Below are 21,181 nucleotides of genomic sequence, written 5' to 3'. Positions count from 1 at the left end.
AAAAAGTGTTTTTCATAATACAAAAAAAAATTGTTTCAGTAAAAAAAAATTACATTTCCCCAAATAAATCATAAAATTGTAAAAAAAACAACAAAAAACAGACATATTGGGTATTGCCACATTCGTAACAACCGGCTCTATGAAAATATCACATGATCCACCCCTTCACCTGAACGCTGTAGACAAAAATAAAATAAAAACTGTGCTAAAACAATATTTTTTTTTGTCTCCTTACATCACAAAAAGTACAACACCAAGCAATCAAAAAGGCATCTGCCCCCCAAAAAAGTACTAATCAAGCCGTCACCTCATCCCGCAAAAAATGAGCCCCTACATAAAACAATCGGGCGAAAAATAAAAAAAATATGGCTTTCAGAATATGGAGAGGCTGAAACATATATTTTTTTTTGTTTCAAAAAGGCATTTATTGTGTAAAACTTAAATAAATAAAAAAAAGTCTGTAACGACCTGCTGAATAAATATATCACATGATCTAATCCCTAAGGTGAACACCGTAAAAAAAAAAAAAATGGTGTAAAAAACAATCCTTACATCACAAAAAGTGTAATATCATGTGATCAAAAAGTCATATGCACCCTAAAGTAGTACAAATCAAACTGTCGTCTCATAAAGAAAAAAGTGAGCCCCTACATAAGACAGTCGCCCAAAAAAATAAAAAATAAACTATGGCTTTCAGTAAAAATTCTGTAAAAATTATATATTTTTTTTTTTCAAAAGCGCTTTATTATGTAAAAGTGAAACAAACAAAGAAAGTAGACAAATTTTTGATATCATCGCATCTGTAACAACCTGCTCTATAAAAATAGCATGTCCTGACATGGGATCACGCAGTAAAACAGAGGGCACCGCATATGTGTGAGACTTTGGAAAGCAAAGCCGAATTGCAGGCTGTCACTCAAAGGCAAGAGGTGGCGTGGTTACCTTGACTTGAAGCAAGGAGGCGGCTGTCCCCTTGACCTCAAGCTGACATGCAAATTAGCACGGACGGAGGATAAAAGATTTGTTTTCTGACCTTAGCAGCATCGGACTGCAGGATGAAAAGTATGATGAGTATCACACTGCGAGCTACCCTGAGGTACTGCTGGCGGGTTTACATGCATTTTGGAGGTGACAGGTTTCTTTTAAAGGGGTATTCCCATCACATACAATGGTGGCATATCGTTAGGATATGCCCTCATTGTATGATAGGTGCGTCCCCCACCTCTGGGACCCACACCTACAATGAGAACGAAGCAGGGAGAGCTGTAGCTGGAGGACCCCGGATTACCCGGGGTCCGTCCACCACCAAGCGCTGCTCCCATAGAAGTGAATGGGAGCACACCGCACACGCGCGGCCCCTGTTCTCATTAATTTCTATGGGGCAGACGGAAATAGCCAAGCCAGTGCTCGGCTATTTTTGGCGGCTCCATAGAAATGGAGGGCGGCTGCGCATGCAGAGACCTTGAGAATGTGTATGTCTTATAATGCAAAGTATATTAGTAAGTTGCAGTCATGTAGTAATGGAGGTAATATCAGGACAGATATCAAGTTGAAAATATGACAACCACTAACCACTATTATTTTAGGTATCTGGGCCAGAAAGCAGCTTCCAAGAGGAAAGAAATTTGGGCCTTTTGTTGGAGAGAAGAAAAAGCGTTCTCAAGTGAAGAACAATGTCTACATGTGGGAGGTAGGATTGTCTTTAGTTATACTGCGGGTCTTCTGAGGGGTCCTGATTAGAGATGAGCAAATCAATTCTTCAAACCCAAATTTATTGTAATTCTTTTTGGGTGAATCAAATATGCTCCAATCGCCCTGGTATATAACACACTCTGTGGTCTCATATGTAGATAGAGACAAGGGGGGTTGAGCCTAGTATGCTATTCTTGGTTCCTGGGCAATTTATATCCATGGGATATTGGTGCTCTTTCTCTGAAGAGCGCCTAGTAAGTGTAGTATGTGTGCGGAGTATTCTAGGCCAGGCAATATACCACTGGGTTTTTGGGAAAGATATTCAAGTTAACTTTCGAATTAGCCAAGCTTTTCTGATGCCAGCAGATGTAAGAGGTTTTAATTCTCATATATTTTTTGCAGAACCACAGAGGAGCATTGATTGGCTTACAATACTCCTCATGTGTACTTGGTGTTCTCCATAAGGAGAAACCGTATCGCAACCAATGCCTCTCAGGCAGCAAAGCAATTTTTTTTTACTCAGCTCTTTAAAAGCGTAGTTACCCAGAAAGAGCTGGATTCCTGATATGAGGCACTCCGTTTTCCTTTCTTTTTGGGAAAGAAGACTGGCTTGCATGTCTCTTAAAGAGAAGAATTATGTGGGGACATAAGCAATAGGTAAAAAATCTTATTATGAAAAAGCACTGACTGACCGTTCGGACTGGAACTGAATTTATTGCCAAATTCGCCAAATCATTATTAATTTTAAGAAATTTGCTCATCTCTAGTCCTGATTAGAAATTGTCACTTACTCCTATAAACACATTTCTTATTTATGATTTTTAAACATATAATGTGATGGGTCCTAAATGGTAACATATTAATATGTGTTTCAACCTTCATTATTTTCTATGGGGGAACTACGATTCCACAATGGAAAATTTACCATGAAGAAAAAAAAATTTCACCAGTTTGCACATTTCTAGTTGTAGTACATTTGGAAAGTCTTTGATCCCTTTAATTTTCTTTCACATGTTATGTTGCTGCCTTGTGTTAAAAAAAAAAATCAAGTTTTCCCCTATCAATCTGCACTCAATACCCCATAATGAGAAAGTGATAACCAGGACTCTTCATATAGTTGGCCACCCCACCAAACTAAGCAATTGGGGGGGGGGGGGGGGGGGCCTTGGTAACAGAGGTGACCTAGAACCCATTGTTCACTCTGGATAAGCTTCAAAGATCCTGTGTGCAAATGGGAGAAAGTTCTAGAAGGTCAGCTCTTATTGCAACATTCCACCAATATGGGCTTTATACAGTCCTGATCAAAAGACCACTTAAAAAATGGCAAAAAAATCATATTTAGCATGGCTAGATCTTAACAAGGTTCCAAGTAGAGCTTCAACATGCAACAAGAAGAAATGGGAGTGAGACAAAAAAAAATTTGAGCATTCAATTTAATGAAAACAACGAATAAACTGAAACAGGCTGTTTTTTCAGCTGATCAAAAGTTTAGGACCACACCTCCCAAAAAAAAAAACTAAACCCCCCCCCCCCAAAACAGAAATCCAACTTCCAAACATGAACTCAGTAATGAGTAGCTCCGCCGTTATTGTTTATCACTTCCAAAATTCGTTTTGGCATGCTTGATGCAAGCGTTTCCATGAGGTGAGTGGGAACATTTCTCCAAGTGGTGAAGATGGCCATCTACTGTCTGGAACTGTTGTCCATTTTTTGTAAACTTCCCTTGCCATCCATCCCTAAAGGTTCTCAATTGGATTTAGATCAGGGGAACACGCAGGATGGGCCAAAAGAGTGATGTTATTCTCCTGGAAGAAGTCTCTTGTCCTGCGGGCATTGTGTACTGTAGCGTTGTCCTGTTGAAAAACCCAGTCGTTACCACACAGACGAGGGCCCTCAGTCATGAGGAATGCTCTCTGCAATATCTGGACATAGCCAGCGGCCGTTTGACGCCCCTGCACTTCCTGAAGCTCCATTGTTCCACTGAAGGAAAAAAGCACCCCAGACCATTATGGCGCCCCCTCCACTGTGGCGCGTAGAAAACATCTCAGGTGGGATCTGCTTGTTATGCCAGTAACATTGGAAACCATCAGGACCATCAAGGTTTAAATTTTTTCACATCAGAGAATAAAAATTTCTTCCACCTTTTGAATGTCCCATGTTTGGTGCTCTCTTGCAAAGTCCAAACGAGCAGTTCTGTGGCGTTAAAGGAGACGAGGTCTTTTGAAGACGTTTTTTGTTTTTGAAGCCCTTCAGTCTCCGATGGTTATAGGGCTGCAGTCAGCACCAGTAAGGGCCTTAATTTGGGTCGAGGATTGTCCAGTGTCTTGACGGACAGCCAATTGGATCCTCCGGCTCAGTGCTGGTGACATTTTGTTTGGGTCTTCCACTTGACTTATTTGTTCCATAACCCTCTGGATCATTTAAGAAATTCCAAATGACTGTCTTACTGCATCCCACCTCAGCAGCGATGGCGCACTGTGAGAGACAGCGAACGCAGGTGTGAAAGTAGCCTTATGCAGTTCAACAACCCGACCATGTTCAAAAAGGGAGAGTTTTTTTTGCCTCTGCCATCACAACGTGTGACTACCTGACAGAAAATGACAATGAATCCACATTTTGCACAGATTTGGCCTTTTAAAGGCATGTGGTCCTAAAATTTGGATCAGCTGAAAAACTGCCTGTTTCAGTTTAATCGTTATTTTCAATTAATTGAATGCTCAAAAAATGTTTTGTCTCACTCTCATTTCTTCTTGTTGCATGTTGAAGCTCTACTTGGAACCTTGTTAAGATCCAACAATGTAAAATATGATTTTTTGCCATTTTTCAAGTGGTCTTAAACTTTCGATCAGGACTGTAGCAAAGTGACCAGTTAAGATCCTTTTCTCAGTAAAAGACATGAAAGTCTGCAAAAAAGTACCTAAATGACTCAGACTGTGAGAAATAATATTCTTTGGTCTGATGAAACCAAGATTGAACTTTGCACTTAATTCTAATTGTTGGGTCAGGAGACCAGGCACTGCCCGATACCCTGCCTACAGTGAAGCATGGTGGCAGCAGCAACATGATGTGAGGGTGTTTTTCAGTGTCTCGGACAGGGAGACTGGTCAGGGTTGAGGGAAAGCTGATAGGAGCAAAATACAGAAATATCCTTAATGAAAACCTGATCCAGAGTGCCCTGGACCGCAGACTGGGCCAAAGGTTTACCTGCCAACAAGACAATGACCCTAAGCACACAGCCAAGATAACACAGCAGTGGCTTAGGCACAACCCTGTGAATGTCCTTGAGTGGCTCAGCCAGAACCTTGACTTCAACATTATTGGATATCTCTGAAGACACCTGAAAATTGCTGTCCACCGACTGTCCCATCCAACCTGACAGAGCTTGAGCGGATCTGCAGAGAAGAATGGTAGAAAATCACCAAATCCAGGTGTTCAAAGCCTGTGCCATCATACCCAAGAAGACTGGGGGCTGTAATCACTGCCCAAGGTGCTTCAACTAAGTCCTGAGTAAAGGGTCTGAATACTCAATACAAGATTTTAGTTTTTACTTTTCAATAAATTAGGAAAGATTTCTAACTTTCTGTTTTTACTTTCTCATTTTGAGGTATTGAGTGCAGAATGATGGGGAAAACCTTGAACTTTTTATTTTATTTTAGCACAAATGAAAGGGTCGGAAGACTTTCTGAATGCACTGTATATTGTCAATGAGATTTTATAGGAAGTTGTTACTGCATATTCTTGTCTTAATATCCTGCGGTGAATTCCTGAATGTTCCATTACAAGTGAGTGTTATAGAGTTGTCTGATAATCCAGAATATTTGATAATATGCCACCTACCATGTCCCATTGATCTCATGAGTAACATAATTGTACATTATATATATATATATATATATATGTAATATATAAAGCGGAGTGTGTGTGTGTGTGTGTGTGTATGTCCGCTAAATGAATCCGCACCATCGCATTAACAATCACGAAATTTGGCACACAGGTACATCAGGTGTCCGAGTTTTAGAACAAGTCTCAGCTCTGTAGGACGTACCGTTCCTGAGATATTCCCAAAAAATGCATTAGCCAATAGAAGCTTGGTCACATGACTATTATCAGCCAATAGAAGCTCATAGGTCCTCCAGTCTCCAGATACAGTTTTACTCCAGGTTTCCATAACAACCCAGCCATTTATCTTCACTGCTGTAGGAGAGCTTTAAAGGAAATCTGTCACAGGATAATAGCTATTGAAGTAAAGCCATGGCCTAATAGCACTTAGTACCTTATTTCCAGATGTGCCTTTATTCCAGCAAAAGTTGTTTTTATCCTCTGAAAATCCAGTTTATTTGAAATGCAAATGTGCCAGTAAGGTGCCCAGAGGGGCGTCACTCTTGCAGGAAGGAGCCCAGACACGCCCCCTGCCACAATATCTCCACCCTTAAAAGACAAACTTAAAACCCCGCCCCCAAGCCACGCCCCTGATCTGGTTAGCCCACGTCCCTCCCACTCCTTAGCTGACAGGTATTGAAAAAATGAAGTTAAAAATCAACTTCTAGGCCACGCCCCCGATTCAGTTAGGCCACGCCTCCTCCCACTTCTAAGCCTACAGGGATTGAAAAAATGAAGTTAAAAATCAACTTCTGCAAGCTGCTCACAGCTCCCTGCAGCTCACATTCAGACAGCACAGTGCTGCTGTCTTAGACTGAGCTGTTCAAAAGGACACGCCCCCAATCCCGTTGGGCCACGCCTCTCCCTCTCAGCCGACAAGAATTTAAAATTGAAGTTAAAAATCAACCTCTAGGTCCCGCTAAGCCACGCCCCGATCTGGTTAGGCCACGCCCCTCCCACTCCTGGTATGTAAAAAAATTAGGTGAAAAATTTACTTCTGTCAGCTGCAGAGGTGGGAGGGAGGGTGACTTTCTTCCTGCAGCTCACACTCAGACAGTATAGTGTTGCTTTATGAGAGTGCGCTTTTCAAAAGGACATCCATGTATCCATCCAGGCCCTACACCAGATGGAGGACAGGGAGTCAAAGCCAGACTGTCCGGCCTAAAACTGGATCTCTGGCCACCCTAAGGGCAGACTGCTGTGGAGGTCACAGTTAAGGTATTGGTCCTCCTATGGAGGTCAGTGTTAAGGGGCAGATTGCTGTAAAGGCCCCTGTTAAGGGGGCGGGCCCCTGTGGAGGTCACTGTCAAGAGGGTGGTATGCTGTGAAACTCACTGTTAAAGGGGAAGGCTGCTGTAAAGGTCAAAGTTAAGGCTGCTGTGGAGGTCCAATTTTAAGGGATGGGGCACTGTGGGGGGGGGTCAATGTTAAAGGGTGGGGGCTGTGGAGGTCACTGTTAAGGGGGCGGGGTGCTGTAAATGTCACTGTTATGGTGGATAGTGTTGATATCTTTTAACGACACACACAGACATTAAATAAAATAGATTAAATATACCCGAGCGAAGCTGGGTCCCTTCAGCTAGTGTGTGTATGTGTATAAATAAATATATATATTGAGAGAGAGAGAGAGATGGCCTTGCCGGTTCACCCGGCGGTCATTTCATGGCGAACTTTGCGTGTTCGCGATTCGCCGAACATGTGAACATATGGCGATGTCCGCCGGAGTTATATTTTTTTGCATTGCGCTGAACTTTGACCCATGACACATCCATCAGGTGGGACAGGACAGCCAATTGAGATTTTTCAGCACATGGACACACCCCCACCCTATAAAAGAACTCGATCTGGCATCCATTTTACATTCTGTGTTTCACCAGTGTAGGGAGAGGTTGCTTTGTGGAGCAGGGACAGGTTGTTAGGGACACCAAACGCTAGCTAATAGGGCCACAAAAGTCCTTTTAAGGACTGGTATTGGTGTGCTATCGATAGGTGTTATATACTGAGGAGTGTGATATACTGATAATATACTTTCTAACATAGAAAGTATATTATAGTGCATTTGTATTGTGCAGCAGTTGTGTGCGGTTCTGCTGCGATACCGCAGCTATATAGAGGGACAAGCGCTATTGGAACAACTATTTGCAATGAGTGTGATATACTTGTTGCACCCCCAAAAACTGATTGAGGGGTGTGATATACCTGCTTCCACAAAATACTGATTGACGGCTACGATATACTGTTGCACCAAATAAACAGGGTGATGTGATATAGCTGTTGTGGCAAAAAAAAAAAATTGAGGGGTTTGATATACCTGCTGCCACAAAATACTGATTAAGGGGTTTGATATACCTGCTTTCACAAAATACTGATTGAGGGCGGCTGCGAGATATATGCTTCCACAAAATACTGATTGAGGGCGGCTGCGAGATACCTGCTTCCACAAAATACTAATTAAGGGGTTCGATATACCTGCTTCCACAAAATACTAATTAAGGGGTTCGATATACGTGTTTTCACCAAATATTGATTGAGGCCTGCGATATACCTGCTTCCACAAAATACTGATTAAGGGGTTCGATATACCTGTGTAGTGTCCCACTAGGTAAAGGTGGGCACTACACAAAAAAAGGGTTAATGTGTTTTATTGCATTGACTGTCATGTGCATGTTTTTCCCTGTGTTAACTGGGTGTCAGGCCTGTCAGGGTGCAGTTTAGCCTCCCAGACGTTAGAGGGAGCCAGAGAGCCCTAGATATATATAGGACGGCCCAGACAGGGGAGGGTTTTTGTATTCCAGGAGACTAGAGGAGTTACCTCGTCAGCCTGAAGCTTCTGAGGCTAAGTTTAGCCCAGTTGAGATACCCCAGTAGTAGGAGAGCACCTCCTGGGAGCAACCTGCAGTTTCCCTACCAAGAGAGGAGGACACAACCAAGTACAGATAAGTAACCTGATGGGCAGAAACACTATAAAGTGAAGAGCAAGGGTCTATACTGGAGGAAGGATTTATATACCAAGGATTAAAGCCAGCAATTAGGCATCCGGGCCTTGGGATCCAGCCAGCTAGAATAGCTGAGGGGATAGAGCAGCATTGCACTGCAAAGCATTAACTGTTTTCCCTCCAAGTATCTTGCATGATTTATACCTGCCATCATTGTGAAGTAAGCCTGCTTGGGACATATTGTTCAAGGGACTGCATCATCATCTGTAACCTCTGTAATAGACTGTTCAAAGTTGGACTGTTTACCAAGTAAAGCTACGTTTGGTTCACACCATACAATCTGTGTACCTCAATTACTATTCCTAACAACCGGTGTGCCACCGTTACAGGCACTGGCGTCACGATCCTTAAAGGGACCTTGCCTCAGGCACTCTAAACACCTGCAACAACCAGGGCACCTCACCCAACATGAGGCCAGGTCTCTACACCCAGAGTGTGCCCCAGAGGTCTGCCTCTCATTCACTGCTGCATGACTGCCCAGGGTCCTCCAAAAAGTGAGTAACCCTCGATTGCCCATACCGTGACCTCACTGTCGCTATACCCTGCAGGTCTGGCGTGCTGCATAAATTGGCGTCACAAACAGGATACGATCATTCCTGCGCCATTGCGGATACAAAAACTGTGTGCTGTTAATTGCCTTAAAGTGACAAGCCCTATTTGCTTTATTGAAAATTGCTGGACCAAAGTGAACTGTGATAATTGTGGTGTGAAGATTATATTGCATGGACTGTTTGCTGCCGATTTAAGCCACCGCTTGCTGTCAGTGAATAGACAGCGATTTTGCTCGCTTAACCTGATTGGATTACAAGTGCGCCTTGTGGAACTGTTTGGCGCGAAAAAGAGGACTTTGGCGTGAAAAGAACCAGGCGGAGTTATCGCCCAGCCAACAAGGAGGAAGAACGCCGCCCTGTCTGGAGGAAAAGGTGCCGCCTACCTGAGTCCCAGAGCTACGAGAGGCCGCGCCCACCTGCTGACGCGGTACGCAGGACGCGCAACATCCGTAGCTGCGCATCTCGCGAGACCCGGAGCGAGCACCACCGGAGTAAGTACAGACTTTAAACTTTTGCCGGCTTCTCCGTTTACCTTACCGGAAACTTCCCGACCCCTGCCAGGGCACCGGAGGGACCCCCGTGAGTGACCAAAGACTTTCCTGTGAAAAAATAAAGTTATTACCATTGCCGCTCCGGTCCGCTCCGCTACATTTAAAGGGCCATACCCATCTAGCAACGCCATGTCCGCACCTGAGGAAATCGGACAGGCGGCCCCAGTCGTGCCTGCTGAAGTACCCACGGCCGACTCTAGGGCCCCTGCCGCAGCGGCACCGCTAAGCCTGATGCCGCTAACCATGCCGTACTATTTTGGGGCCCCCTGGTTCCCACGTTATTCAGGGGAAGCCCACAAGTTAAAGGACTTTAGGGAGCAGATACTGGCCTTGTTCCGGCTTTATCCCATAACTGCTGAACAACAAATGGAGATCCTCCTAGCTCAGTTAGAAGGGGCCGCCAGCAGGGAAGTCATGTCCTGGCCCCGTTCTGAGAAGAGTAGCCTGGAACAGATCTTTGATCGCTTGGGCACCACATTTGAGGCCAGGACGGTGTCAGAAGTTAAAATGCGTTTGTCGCTCCGCGATTTTGCCCTGTCCTTACAAGGGACGCTGAGAGCTGTAGTCCAAGTGGATCCCAAAGAAGCTGAGGACCAGGACCGGACTCTTAGAGAGCAATTCATCGCGGGCATAGGTACGGAGCATTTAAAGGGCCAGCTACGCATGTTGTCAGCCCAACATCCCCACTGTACATTTTTGGACTTTAAGGAATTGGCCATCAGTATATTAGGCCAGAACCCTGCTGCAGGGCCAGCAGCCTTCCCGGAACCCCAGGCTTGTCAGCCAAAGACTGTTAATGTGGGGTTTGCAGGAGTCGGTCAGGCCACCCAAGCTCCAGTCACGGATGTAGTGGCAGCACTAATGGAGCAAGTGAACTATCTTACTCTAAGTCTAGAGAAGGTGTGCAAGAAAATAGGGGAGTGGGAGAGACCATTGTTACTAGAAGATGAAGGTCCTTTTCCTCCAAGGCTCCCACCTGCATATGGAGATGTATATCCAAAAGAGCCTGATGGGCGACCGAGGTACCGGCCCAGAAGTAGAAAACAGCCTGTCTGCCACCACTGCAAGAAATATGGACATACTGAATCAATGCGCTGGCAGTTAAACGGGCAACCCCTGAGGCAGAGGACCGCCCCTCGGGAGGTAGAACAGTAGGTCCAAAGGATCCAAGCTGGATGCCTAAGTATGTAGGATCCCGTCCGAAAATTAATATAAGTATCAACGGGATACCCTTTGAAGCCCTGTTGGACACTGGGTCACAGGTCACCACCATTCAACGGCCTGCCTTTGAAAAATTCTGGGATCCAAGTCTCCTCACCCAGCCACCAGAGTCCTGGCTAGATATCATTGCCAGCAACGGTAAGCCAGTGAAAGTGCATGGGTATTGGGAACCTACCTTTCAGGTGGGAGAAGCCACCCTGCCACAGCAAGGCGTAATTGTGGTACAAGCAGGAGATAAAGGAGGACACCCTGTGATCTTAGGGACTAACCTTCTTAAAAATTGTTACTCCGAAGTGCTTGAAGCATTGAATCAAACCATATCTTCAGCCTCACCTGCTTCCAGAAGAGTTATTCAAAAGACTATTAGTGTGCTGTGTGCTCAACAAAGGTTCGCCAACAAGAAAGGAGAAATTTGTACTGTCCGGATCCCGGATAACCGGCCGGTAATTCTGCCTCCAAATTCCCAGATCATCCTGTGGTGCCGTGCTGTGTTAGGGATCCAGGGCCAGGACTATCAAGCCCTAGTGGAACCTATTCCCATTGAAGATCATCCCTTCATACGGACAGCCAAGAGCCTGGTGACCGTGTCTCAAGGTAAAGTGCCTGTCCGGTTAATTAACTTTGGTGATCATCCCGTTACTCTCCTTAAACACTGCCCCGTTGCTCAGCTTTTCCAGGTGTCTTTCCAGGATGTGATCAGTCTGCCTGCCACGGAGGCGTTCCAGACCACACAGAGCAGCAGCACCCCTACGGCATCCTGGTGGGAAGAACTACATGTGGGGAACGAATCCACCCCAAAGGAGCAAATAGAGGGAGTCCTGAAGCTGGTGAAGGAGCACCACCAGGCTTTCAGCAAACACTCCACGGACTACGGAGAGGTCAGTGTAATCAAACACACCATACCCACTGGCTCTCATCCTCCTATTAAGGAGAGGCACAGACCCATACCACCTACTACCTATCAGTCTGTGAAAGAGATGATACAAGAGATGAAAGACTCTAATATAATCCGGGACAGTCATAGTCCCTGGGCTGCGCCCCTAGTACTTGTCCGAAAAAAAGATGGCAGCATAAGGTTCTGCGTGGATTATAGGAAAATTAATCAAATCACCCACAAAGATGCATATCCCTTGCCACGCATTGAAGAGTCCTTGACTGCCCTGGGGTCATCAGCCTATTTCTCCACCTTGGACTTAACCAGTGGGTACTGGCAGGTACCCATGGCCCCAGAAGATCGAGAAAAGGCTGCTTTCACTACACCTATGGGCCTGTTTGAATTCAATTATATGCCGTTTGGACTGTGTAACGCTCCAGGAACGTTCCAGAGGCTGATGGAACGTTGTTTAGGCCATAGGAATTTTGAGACTGTACTATTATACCTGGATGATGTCATTATATACTCCAAGATGTATGAGGACCATTTAAAGCACCTGGGTGAGGTGTTTCAAGTTCTTACTAAGTATGGCCTCAAAATCAAGCCATCCAAGTGCCACCTGCTGAAACCAGCAGTCAAATATCTCGGGCACGTTGTCAGTGCCGAAGGAGTACAGCCTGATCCTGATAAACTTGCTGCTGTCCGTAACTGGCCTACTTCTACGACGGTGAAAGAGGTGAGAAGCTTTCTCAGTTTTGCAGGGTATTACAGGCGTTTCATCCCGCATTTAGCACAAATTGCGGATCCCATCCAGGAACTCTTGAGGGGGCATCCAAAGAAGAGCCAAAAGACTCCTATTCCTGTTGAATGGAATGAAGAACGGGAAATTGCCTTCCAACTCCTAAAGAAGAAGTTGACTGAACCCAGAAGCCATTCCACCTCTACACCGATGCCAGTAAAAGAGGCCTGGGGGCCGTGTTGGCTCAAGTGCAAGATAACAAAGAAAGGGTAATTGCCTACGCCAGCAGATCCCTGAAGGGAGCTGAGAAGAACGCCCAGAATTACAGTTCTTTCAAGCTGGAGTTTCTTGCCTTAGTGTGGGCTGTGACCGAAAAGTTTAAAGATTATCTCGCTGCCACACCATTTGTCGCCTTCACGGACAATAACCCCTTGGCACATCTGAATACAGCCAAGTTAGGGGCACTGGAGCAAAGATGGGCCTCCCGCCTTGCCAACTATGACTTTACTGTGAAATACCGGGCAGGCCGCTCCAACGATAACGCTGATGCACTGTCGCGGCTCCCCACTACAGAAGCCCCAGATGAACCAAAAGATGCCTGGGAAGAGGTGGAAATGCCAGCGTTCTACAATAAATTTACCCAGCAGGATAATATCCGTACTGAAGATTTCCCTGCTGCTGATCCTTCCTCATCAGATGGTCCTGAGTCCAGAGGCGAACAAGAAAGATGGATTAAGCTCCAGTCCGAAAGTAGAGTCCTGCTCGACTTCCTTACCAGTGGGAAAATCCCTGAGAGAATCCGCAGGAAGAGTGCAGACCCAGAACTAGCGAGACTGTGGAGACATCGCCACCAACTATTCCTTCAAAGAGGCCTGTTGCTCAGAAGGAGTCTGGATCCAGTGTCCTATGATAGAGTGTACCAAATTCTCCTGCCACGTCGGGATGCCAGCCTGGTGCTGGATATGTATCACGACCAGTCCGGACACTTTGGTGTGCAAAAGACTGATGCTACTATTCGCAGAAGATTCTATTGGATTGGGATGAGAGAAGATATTGAGAAATGGTGCCGAGAATGCACTGCCTGTGCTGTGGGGCGAACTGAACGCCATGACCAGAGGGCGCCTCTCCATCCTATCGTAAGTAAGACTCCGTTAGAACTTGTTGCTATTGATCACGTAAAGTTGGAGCCGAGTCGCTCAGGGTATACGTATGCCATGACTATAATTGATCACTTCACTAAGTTTGTCGTAGCAGTGCCTGTGAAAGACCTGACAGATAAGACTACAGCGGAGGCGTTCTGGAAGCATTTCCTGCTGTCCTACGGCTGCCCAGAAAGGATCCTCACCGACCAAGGGTCTGCGTTTGAGTCGCAGCTGTTCCATGAGATGTGCCTGCTGCACAACTGCCAGAAAGTCCGGACCACCGCCTATCATCCACAAGGTAACGGACTCTGTGAAAAAATGAATAAGACTCTCATTGAAATGCTGAGAGCAGTACCCCCTGAGACGAGGGGTGATTGGCCTACTCTGTTGCCGCAGCTCATGTACACCTATAACAATACCATCCATTGTTCCACCGGTTACACCCCGTTCTATCTGATGTTTTGGCGACAAGGGAGATTACCGGCGGATCACTCCCTGGGGGTACAAGTGCCGGATGTGATCAACCCACTGCCCAGGACTGATTGGGTAGTGGAACACCAAAGGCGTCTCCTCAATGCTAAGGAGATCGTCCAGGGAAGTATGGAGATTGTTCGGGAGAGGCAGCAAAAAGATTATGATCAGGCTGCCCATGCGGAACCCCTGGCCCTCAGAGACAAGGTGTGGTTAAAAAACAACCACCGGACCAGCAAGTTGGACAGCAAATGGGAAAGGATTCCTTACATCATTACTGCCATCCCCAATGCTGCAACCCACATCTATCAAGTCTCCAGGGAAGGAAAAGGTTCCCAAGTCGTCCACAGGAACCGCCTCAAACCCTGTATAGAAGGAGAACCAGCGGCAGAGTATATGGAACCTGAGCCTTCTGAAGAGGAGTTGCCAGCTCCACCTATGGACCCTATGCAGGCTGTGGAGAACTTGATCCATGATAAAGAGCCGCTCCACTGGGCCCTCACGCCTTGGTTGAATTTACTGGTTCCTGCTCCTGTTCCTGGTAGCCCTCAACCTCAGGACACCTTACCCCAGAGAGCTCCTGAAGAAGCTCCAGAGGCAGTGGGCTCCTCTGACCTTCCTGAGTCCCGGCAGGAAGAACCCCTGCCAGTAAGGAGGTCCACCCGTTCTACCAGGGGGCACCCACCTGTGAGGTTTGGAGACTACATTATAGGCCCAGGTAGCCCCTCACGGGAAACCCCTGTTTAACTCTTTGCAAGCCTGGGTACGGACTCATGTTGTCCTTTGAGCCTCCAAGGACTTATATTTGTTTTGCATTTTCCAAGGACTATTTGCACTTAAAGTTTTATATGGACTATCCTGGTTTATTGATACGCTGCGCCAGGTCAGCGCCCCTGTTCCCTTAAGTTATCCTGAGAGAAGAGAACGACGCCCCTGGTCACCAGTCCTTTCAGTGACGCTAGTTGTCAAATGTCATATTGTTAATGTGGTGATTGCTGTATATGCATGTTCTCATCTGTCTTTCAGGTTGCCGCTTCCAGATGGGCGGACCCTCCATGTTGCGCCGAGGACGGGCAACGTCATAGCGTGGGGGTATGTAGTGTCCCACTAGGTAAAGGTGGGCACTACACAAAAAAAGGGTTAATGTGTTTTATTGCATTGAATGTCATGTGCATGTTTTTCCCTGTGTTAACTGGGTGTCAGGCCTGTCAGGGTGCAGTTTAGCCTCCCAGACGTTAGAGGGAGCCAGAGAGCCCTAGATATATATAGGACGGCCCAGACAGGGGAGGGTTTTTGTATTCCAGGGGACTAGAGGAGTTACCTCGTCAGCCTGAAGCTCCTGAGGCTAAGTTTAGCCCAGTTGAGATACCCCAGTAGTAGGAGAGCACCTCCTGGGAGCAACCTGCAGTTTCCCTACCAAGAGAGGGGGACACAACCAAGTACAGATAAGTAACCTGATGGGCAGAAACACTATAAAGTGAAGAGCAAGGGTCTATACTGGAGGAAGGATTTATATACCAAGGATTAAAGCCAGCAATTAGGCATCCGGGCCTTGGGATCCAGCCAGCTAGAATAGCTGAGGGGATAGAGCAGCATTGCACTGCAAAGCATTAACTGTTTTCCCTCCAAGTATCTTGCATGATTTATACCTGCCATCATTGTGAAGTAAGCCTGCTTGGGACATATTGTTCAAGGGACTGCATCATCATCTGTAACCTCTGTAATAGACTGTACAAAGTTGGACTGTTTACCAAGTAAAGCTACGTTTGGTTCACACCATACAATCTGTGTACCTCAATTACTATTCCTAACAACCGGTGTGCCACCGTTACAGGCACTGGCGTCACGATCCTTAAAGGGACCTTGCCTCAGGCACTCTAAACACCTGCAACAACCAGGGCACCTCACCCAACATCAGGCCAGGTCTCTACACCCAGAGTGTGCCCCAGAGGTCTGCCTCTCTTTCACTGCTGCATGACTGCCCAGGGTCCTCGAAAAAGTGAGTAACCCTCGATTGCCCATACCGTGACCTCACTGTCGCTATACCCTGCAGGTCTGGCGTGCTGCACCTGTTTCCACCAAATAGATTAAGGCCTGCGATATACCTGCTTCCACAAATTCTGCTCTTGTCTAGGGACTTAGGCACGGGGTCATTTTGAAAATGACAGACAGAGGAAGAGGCAGGTCATTCCGCAAGGGTGGTAGGGGTTTGGCAGGTGCACCAGGCCAGAGCCTAAGTGGGAAGTTGGAGAAGGCACGTGCGATTACTTCAAAGGACGCACCAGAGTTGGTTGAATGGCTCATTCAGCCTTCTGCTTGTGCACTTTTCTCAACCTCTGTATCTGTACCCTCCTCACTCTATGCTGTGTGCACCCCCAAAGACACCACCACCACCACCATAGCCCCTCCACTCGAGTCAGAGGAATTATTTTCCTATCCATTCCCAGACCTTACTGATGCGCAGCCATTCTTGACATCGGATGAGGAAGAGGAGGTAGCAACGGCCGCCACCCAGCAGTCTGACGACAGTACCCAGATCAGCCCAAGGACGGTGGTCCCTCTGTTGCTGCCTACTCCGAGATCTCAAATGTCAGTGGTGGTGAAGGTGATGATGATGACGTGTTGATGGCCGTCACATGGGTGCCCACAATTGAAGAAGAGGAGGGGAGTTCAGAGGGAAAGAAGGAGAAGCAGAGAGGGAGGAGAAGCAGGCAGAGCTCGCAGGGCACAGGAGGCAAAAAGCAGACTGCAAATGTATCAGGAGCGAGCCCTATACCATGCACACGCTCCCAGGATGCTGGCACATGGCTCCGCAGTGTGGACTTTTTTTAACGTGTCAGCTGCTGACAATAGTGTTTCCATCTGCAGCCTGTGCTTTCAACGCTCACCTAGGGACGACCGCCTTAAGAAGGCACCTGGCCTCCCATCACCGAGCCCCGTGGGAGCAACGCCGTCAGAACCCACAAAGCCACACTCCCGTCGCTCCACGTCCTGCCTCTTCTCCTTCTCCTTATTCCTCCCATATGTCCTCCACTCCACCTTCCACCGTGCCGTCATCGCGTTTATCTGGCAGAAGTTGATGACGCCGGATAACTCTCTTTCCCAACGACTGACCGCTGGCTTGTCGGAACTGCTAGCCCGCCAACTACTGCCATATAAACTGGTGGACTCGGAAGCCTTTAGAAAATTTGTGGCCATTTGCACACTGCAATAGCAGGTCCCGGAAGGAAATATTTCTCCCAGAAGGGCATCCCAAAGCTATATGGCCACATTCAGCGGCAAGTGAATATATCTCTGGCACAGAGTCGGTGCCAAGATACATCTAACCACAGACACGTGGTCTAGCAAACATGGGCAGGGAAGGTACATAGCTTATACTGCATACTGGGTGAACCTTCTGACGGCCGTCAAGCATGTAACCCGTAGCTCTCGTGTGGATTTGGTGTTACCACCACGGATTGCATGCAGGCCTGCCTCTTCTTCTCCTCCTCCTACACCATCCTCCGTCTCCTCCTCGGCTGACTCCTCCTTTTCCACTGCTACAGGCTCTTCCGCTGCGCCCCCAAGCTCCCCAGAACCTATTCGACGTGCCGGGTGAGACGTTGCCATGCTGTGCTGCGGCTGTTGTGCCTGGAAGCCAAAAACCACACCGGTCCTGCACTGCTTTCAGCTCTGCGGTCACAGGCCAATCAGTGGCTAACCCCGCTCAATTTGACAGTTGGTAAAGTGGTGTGCGACAACAGTGCCAATCTGCTGAGCGCGCTGAAACAGGGCAAAAGGACACAAGTGCCGTACATGGCACACATCCTGAACTTAGTCAAATACCCCGGGGTCCAGGACGTCTTGCGGCAGGCCAGGAAAATCTCTCGCCAATTTATAAGATCTTAGACGGCCATGGCTCGCCTTGCTGACGTTCAGCGGCGACACCACCTGCCCATCAGACGTCTGATTTGTGACAGCCCGATGCGCTGGAACTTCACCTTGTATATGCTTGATAGGTTGCTCCAGCAGCAAAGTGCCGTTAAAGACTACCTGTGCGAACTCTGCAGCAGGACAGGTTCTGGTGAGCTTTGTTTTTTTCATCGCGCCAGTGACTGCTCGGGCCTGACGCATGCAGACTTCTGCGGCCATTTGATCACCAAACTGGTCAGTCGCAGCAAGGGTGCCATCAGTGACACGTACGCCTTCTTTCTGGAGCATGCATTGCGTCGTGTCATTATTCAAGCAGTCGAGGAGCAGGAGCTGGAAGATGAGGAAGTCGCAATGCTGGATGAAGGGGGGCTACTCCATCTGAGACATGTCAGCAGGAGTCTGAAGAGGAGTCAAAGGAGGATGGTGGTGGGGGGGGAGGAGGAGGAGCAAGAAGTGCAGGCTTTGAGGGGGACTTTAAACTTTTCGGGGATCCCTGGTGTTGTCCGTGGCTGGGGGGAGGAGACTGAGGACCACATTCTCCTGGGCGATGAGCAGGAGCCAGGGCGCTACACCACTTCCAATTTAGTGCAAATAGGGGCCTTCATGCTCCAGTGTACACCACTTCCAATTTAGTGCAAATGGGGGCCTTCATGCTCCAGTGTTTGAAGAGGGACCCCCGTATTAAAAGCATAAAGGGCAAGGACCAGTACTGAGTGGCAACGCACTTAGACCCCCGGTACAAACACAAAATGGCGGACATGTTACCAGCATCACAGAGGGCTGTCAGAATGCAGCATTTCCAGGCCTTGCTTCAAGAGATGCTGCATTTTGCTGTTGCGGGCGCTGGCAGAGGAATTTCCACCCACAGAGAAACAGTTGTGGGTACCAAACCTACAGCGCATGCAAGAAGAGGGCGGTTTGAAGATGTGTTGGTCACAGCCTCAGGGAACGCCTAGACCAACACGTGTCCGACTACATTGGGTTAACGGCCGATGTGGACGCTCTGAGAAGCGAGGAACCCCTTGACTACTGGGTGTGCAGTCTTGACCTGTGTCCAGAGCTGCCACAATTTGCCATGGAACTCTTGGCTTGCCCCTCGTTGAGTGTCCTGTCCGAAAGGACGTTCAGCGCAGAAGGGGGGATCGTGACCGATAAGCACACTCGCCTAGCTCACAACAGTTTGGACTACCTCACATTTCTAAAAATGAATGAGGCATGGATCTCTGAGGAATTCAACACCTTTGACGACCACGTGTAATTGAATTTCTTCATGCCAGCCCACACATATCCGCCACCACGAGGAACAAAGAATGGTCCTTGTCTTATGTATATACAGCGGCACAAAAGGCCTTTTCTGTCAGGTGAATGCCTAATTTTTAGGGCCTCTACTCCAGTGACCTACAGTAAAATTTTTATCCAGTGACCGCCTAATGTACCTCCAGCCACATAATCACAAGTTATTTTCTGTCAGGTGAATGCCTAATTTTTGGGGCCTGCACTCCTGTGGCCTAAAATAAAATTTTTCTATGCTCCAGCAGAGCACATTTTTCAGCGTTTCCTTTTAAGACGCATAAAAATGGCCCCTGATTTAAAATACTTTTTTTTTTTGTGGGAATTTTTGCCAAGGATCCCCCGCTGGTATGTCACTGTCTATGTTGTGGAACTATTTGTGCACTTCGAGTAAGTATTTGGTGGCTGCAAATATGACCTGAAGGTTTTTCAGGTTCATCTGCCACTGAAGTGTCATCACCAGATCTTTGAGAAGTTCTGATAGACGTTCTTCAGTACCTCCTGCATGATCTTCTTTTGTTTTACTTTCGCTTTGACATCTCTCCTCCCTCTCCCAGCTGTCATCTATTAGCAGTGATTGCCTCCCTATATATCTCCTCCCCATACTGCCTCACCTTGCGGTTTATATTACATCCTGGATTGTGGTCTCTGCTAGAAGTTGCTACAGCTGGCTTTTCAGATAAGTCTATTTCTGTATTTGTTGTTTTCCTGTTGGCTTGGTTCTAGGTGACCCTGACTGCCTCCGTATTAAGTGCAGGGAGCTGGTGGTCGTGTCCCCTCACTATTATAGGGTTTGCAGGTGTCATTCAGGCTAGGTACGTGGACATGCAACCTTCTATCACTGAGATCTTTGCATGGGCTGAGAAGACGGGGAGAGCTTCAGGGCTTTAATAGGGGTCAGCCTTTTGTTCCTTAGTTTTGGATCAAGCCAGTCGGATCCTTATTTGTAACTTCTTGTTTTCTGTTACACCATCCGTGACATGAAGTCAATGGGGCCCGCCACGAACTCGTGGTTCGCGAATATTTTATTGCAAACGCGCGTCCCCGAACCGTCCAGGCCAATGTTTGTCCATCACATATATATACAGGTCCTTCTAAAAAAATTAGCATATTGTGATAAAGTTCAATATTTTCTGTAATGTACTGATAAACATTAGACTTTCATATATTTTAGATTCATTACACACCAACTGAAGTAGTTCAAGCCTTTTATTGTTTTAATATTGATGATTTTTGCATACAGCTCATGAAAACCCAAATTTCCTATCTCAAAAAATTAGCATATTTCATCCGACCAATAAAAGAAAAGTGTTTTTAATACAAAAAAGTCAACCTTCAAATAATTATGTTCGGTTATGCACTCAATACTTGGTCGGGAATCCTTTTGCAGAAATGACTGCTTCAATGCGGCGTGGCATGGAGGCAATCAGCCTGTGGCACTGCTGAGGTGTTATGGAGGCCCAGAATGCTTCGATAGCGGCCTTAAGCTCATCCAGAGTGTTGGGTCTTGCGTCTCTCAACTTTCTCTTCCCAATATCCCACAGATTCTCAATGGGGTTCAAGTCAGGAGAGTTGGCAGGCCAATTGAGCACAGTAATACCATGGTCAGTAAACCATTTACCAGTGGTTTTGGCACTGTGAGCAGGTGCCAGGTCGTGCTGAAAAATGAAATCTTCATCTCCATAAAGCTTTTCAGCAGATGGAAGCATGAAGTGCTCCAAAATCTCCTGATAGCGGCTGCATTGACCCTGCCCTTGATAAAACACAGTGGACCAACACCAGCAGCTGACATGGCACCCCAGACCATCACTGACTGTGGGTACTTGACACTGGACTTCAGGCATTTTGGCATTTGCCTCTCCC

The 21,181-nt window shown here is 47.0% G+C and overlaps 1 protein-coding gene across 1 annotated transcript in view; it reads left to right on the top strand.

The window, feature by feature from the left end:
* Positions 1–21,181, top strand: part of LOC122928884 (PR domain zinc finger protein 2-like) — a 207,841-nt gene that overhangs the window by 47,739 nt on the left and 138,921 nt on the right. Inside the window, 1 exon segment of the mRNA XM_044282179.1 lies at positions 1,587–1,690. Coding sequence (XP_044138114.1) covers positions 1,587–1,690 — 104 coding nt within the window.

Source organism: Bufo gargarizans, chromosome 2 (genome assembly GCF_014858855.1).
Source record: "Bufo gargarizans isolate SCDJY-AF-19 chromosome 2, ASM1485885v1, whole genome shotgun sequence".
NCBI classification, from domain to species: domain Eukaryota; kingdom Metazoa; phylum Chordata; class Amphibia; order Anura; family Bufonidae; genus Bufo; species Bufo gargarizans.
Note: the sequence above shows the minus strand (reverse complement) of the source record. Positions and strands in the feature narration are given on the sequence as shown.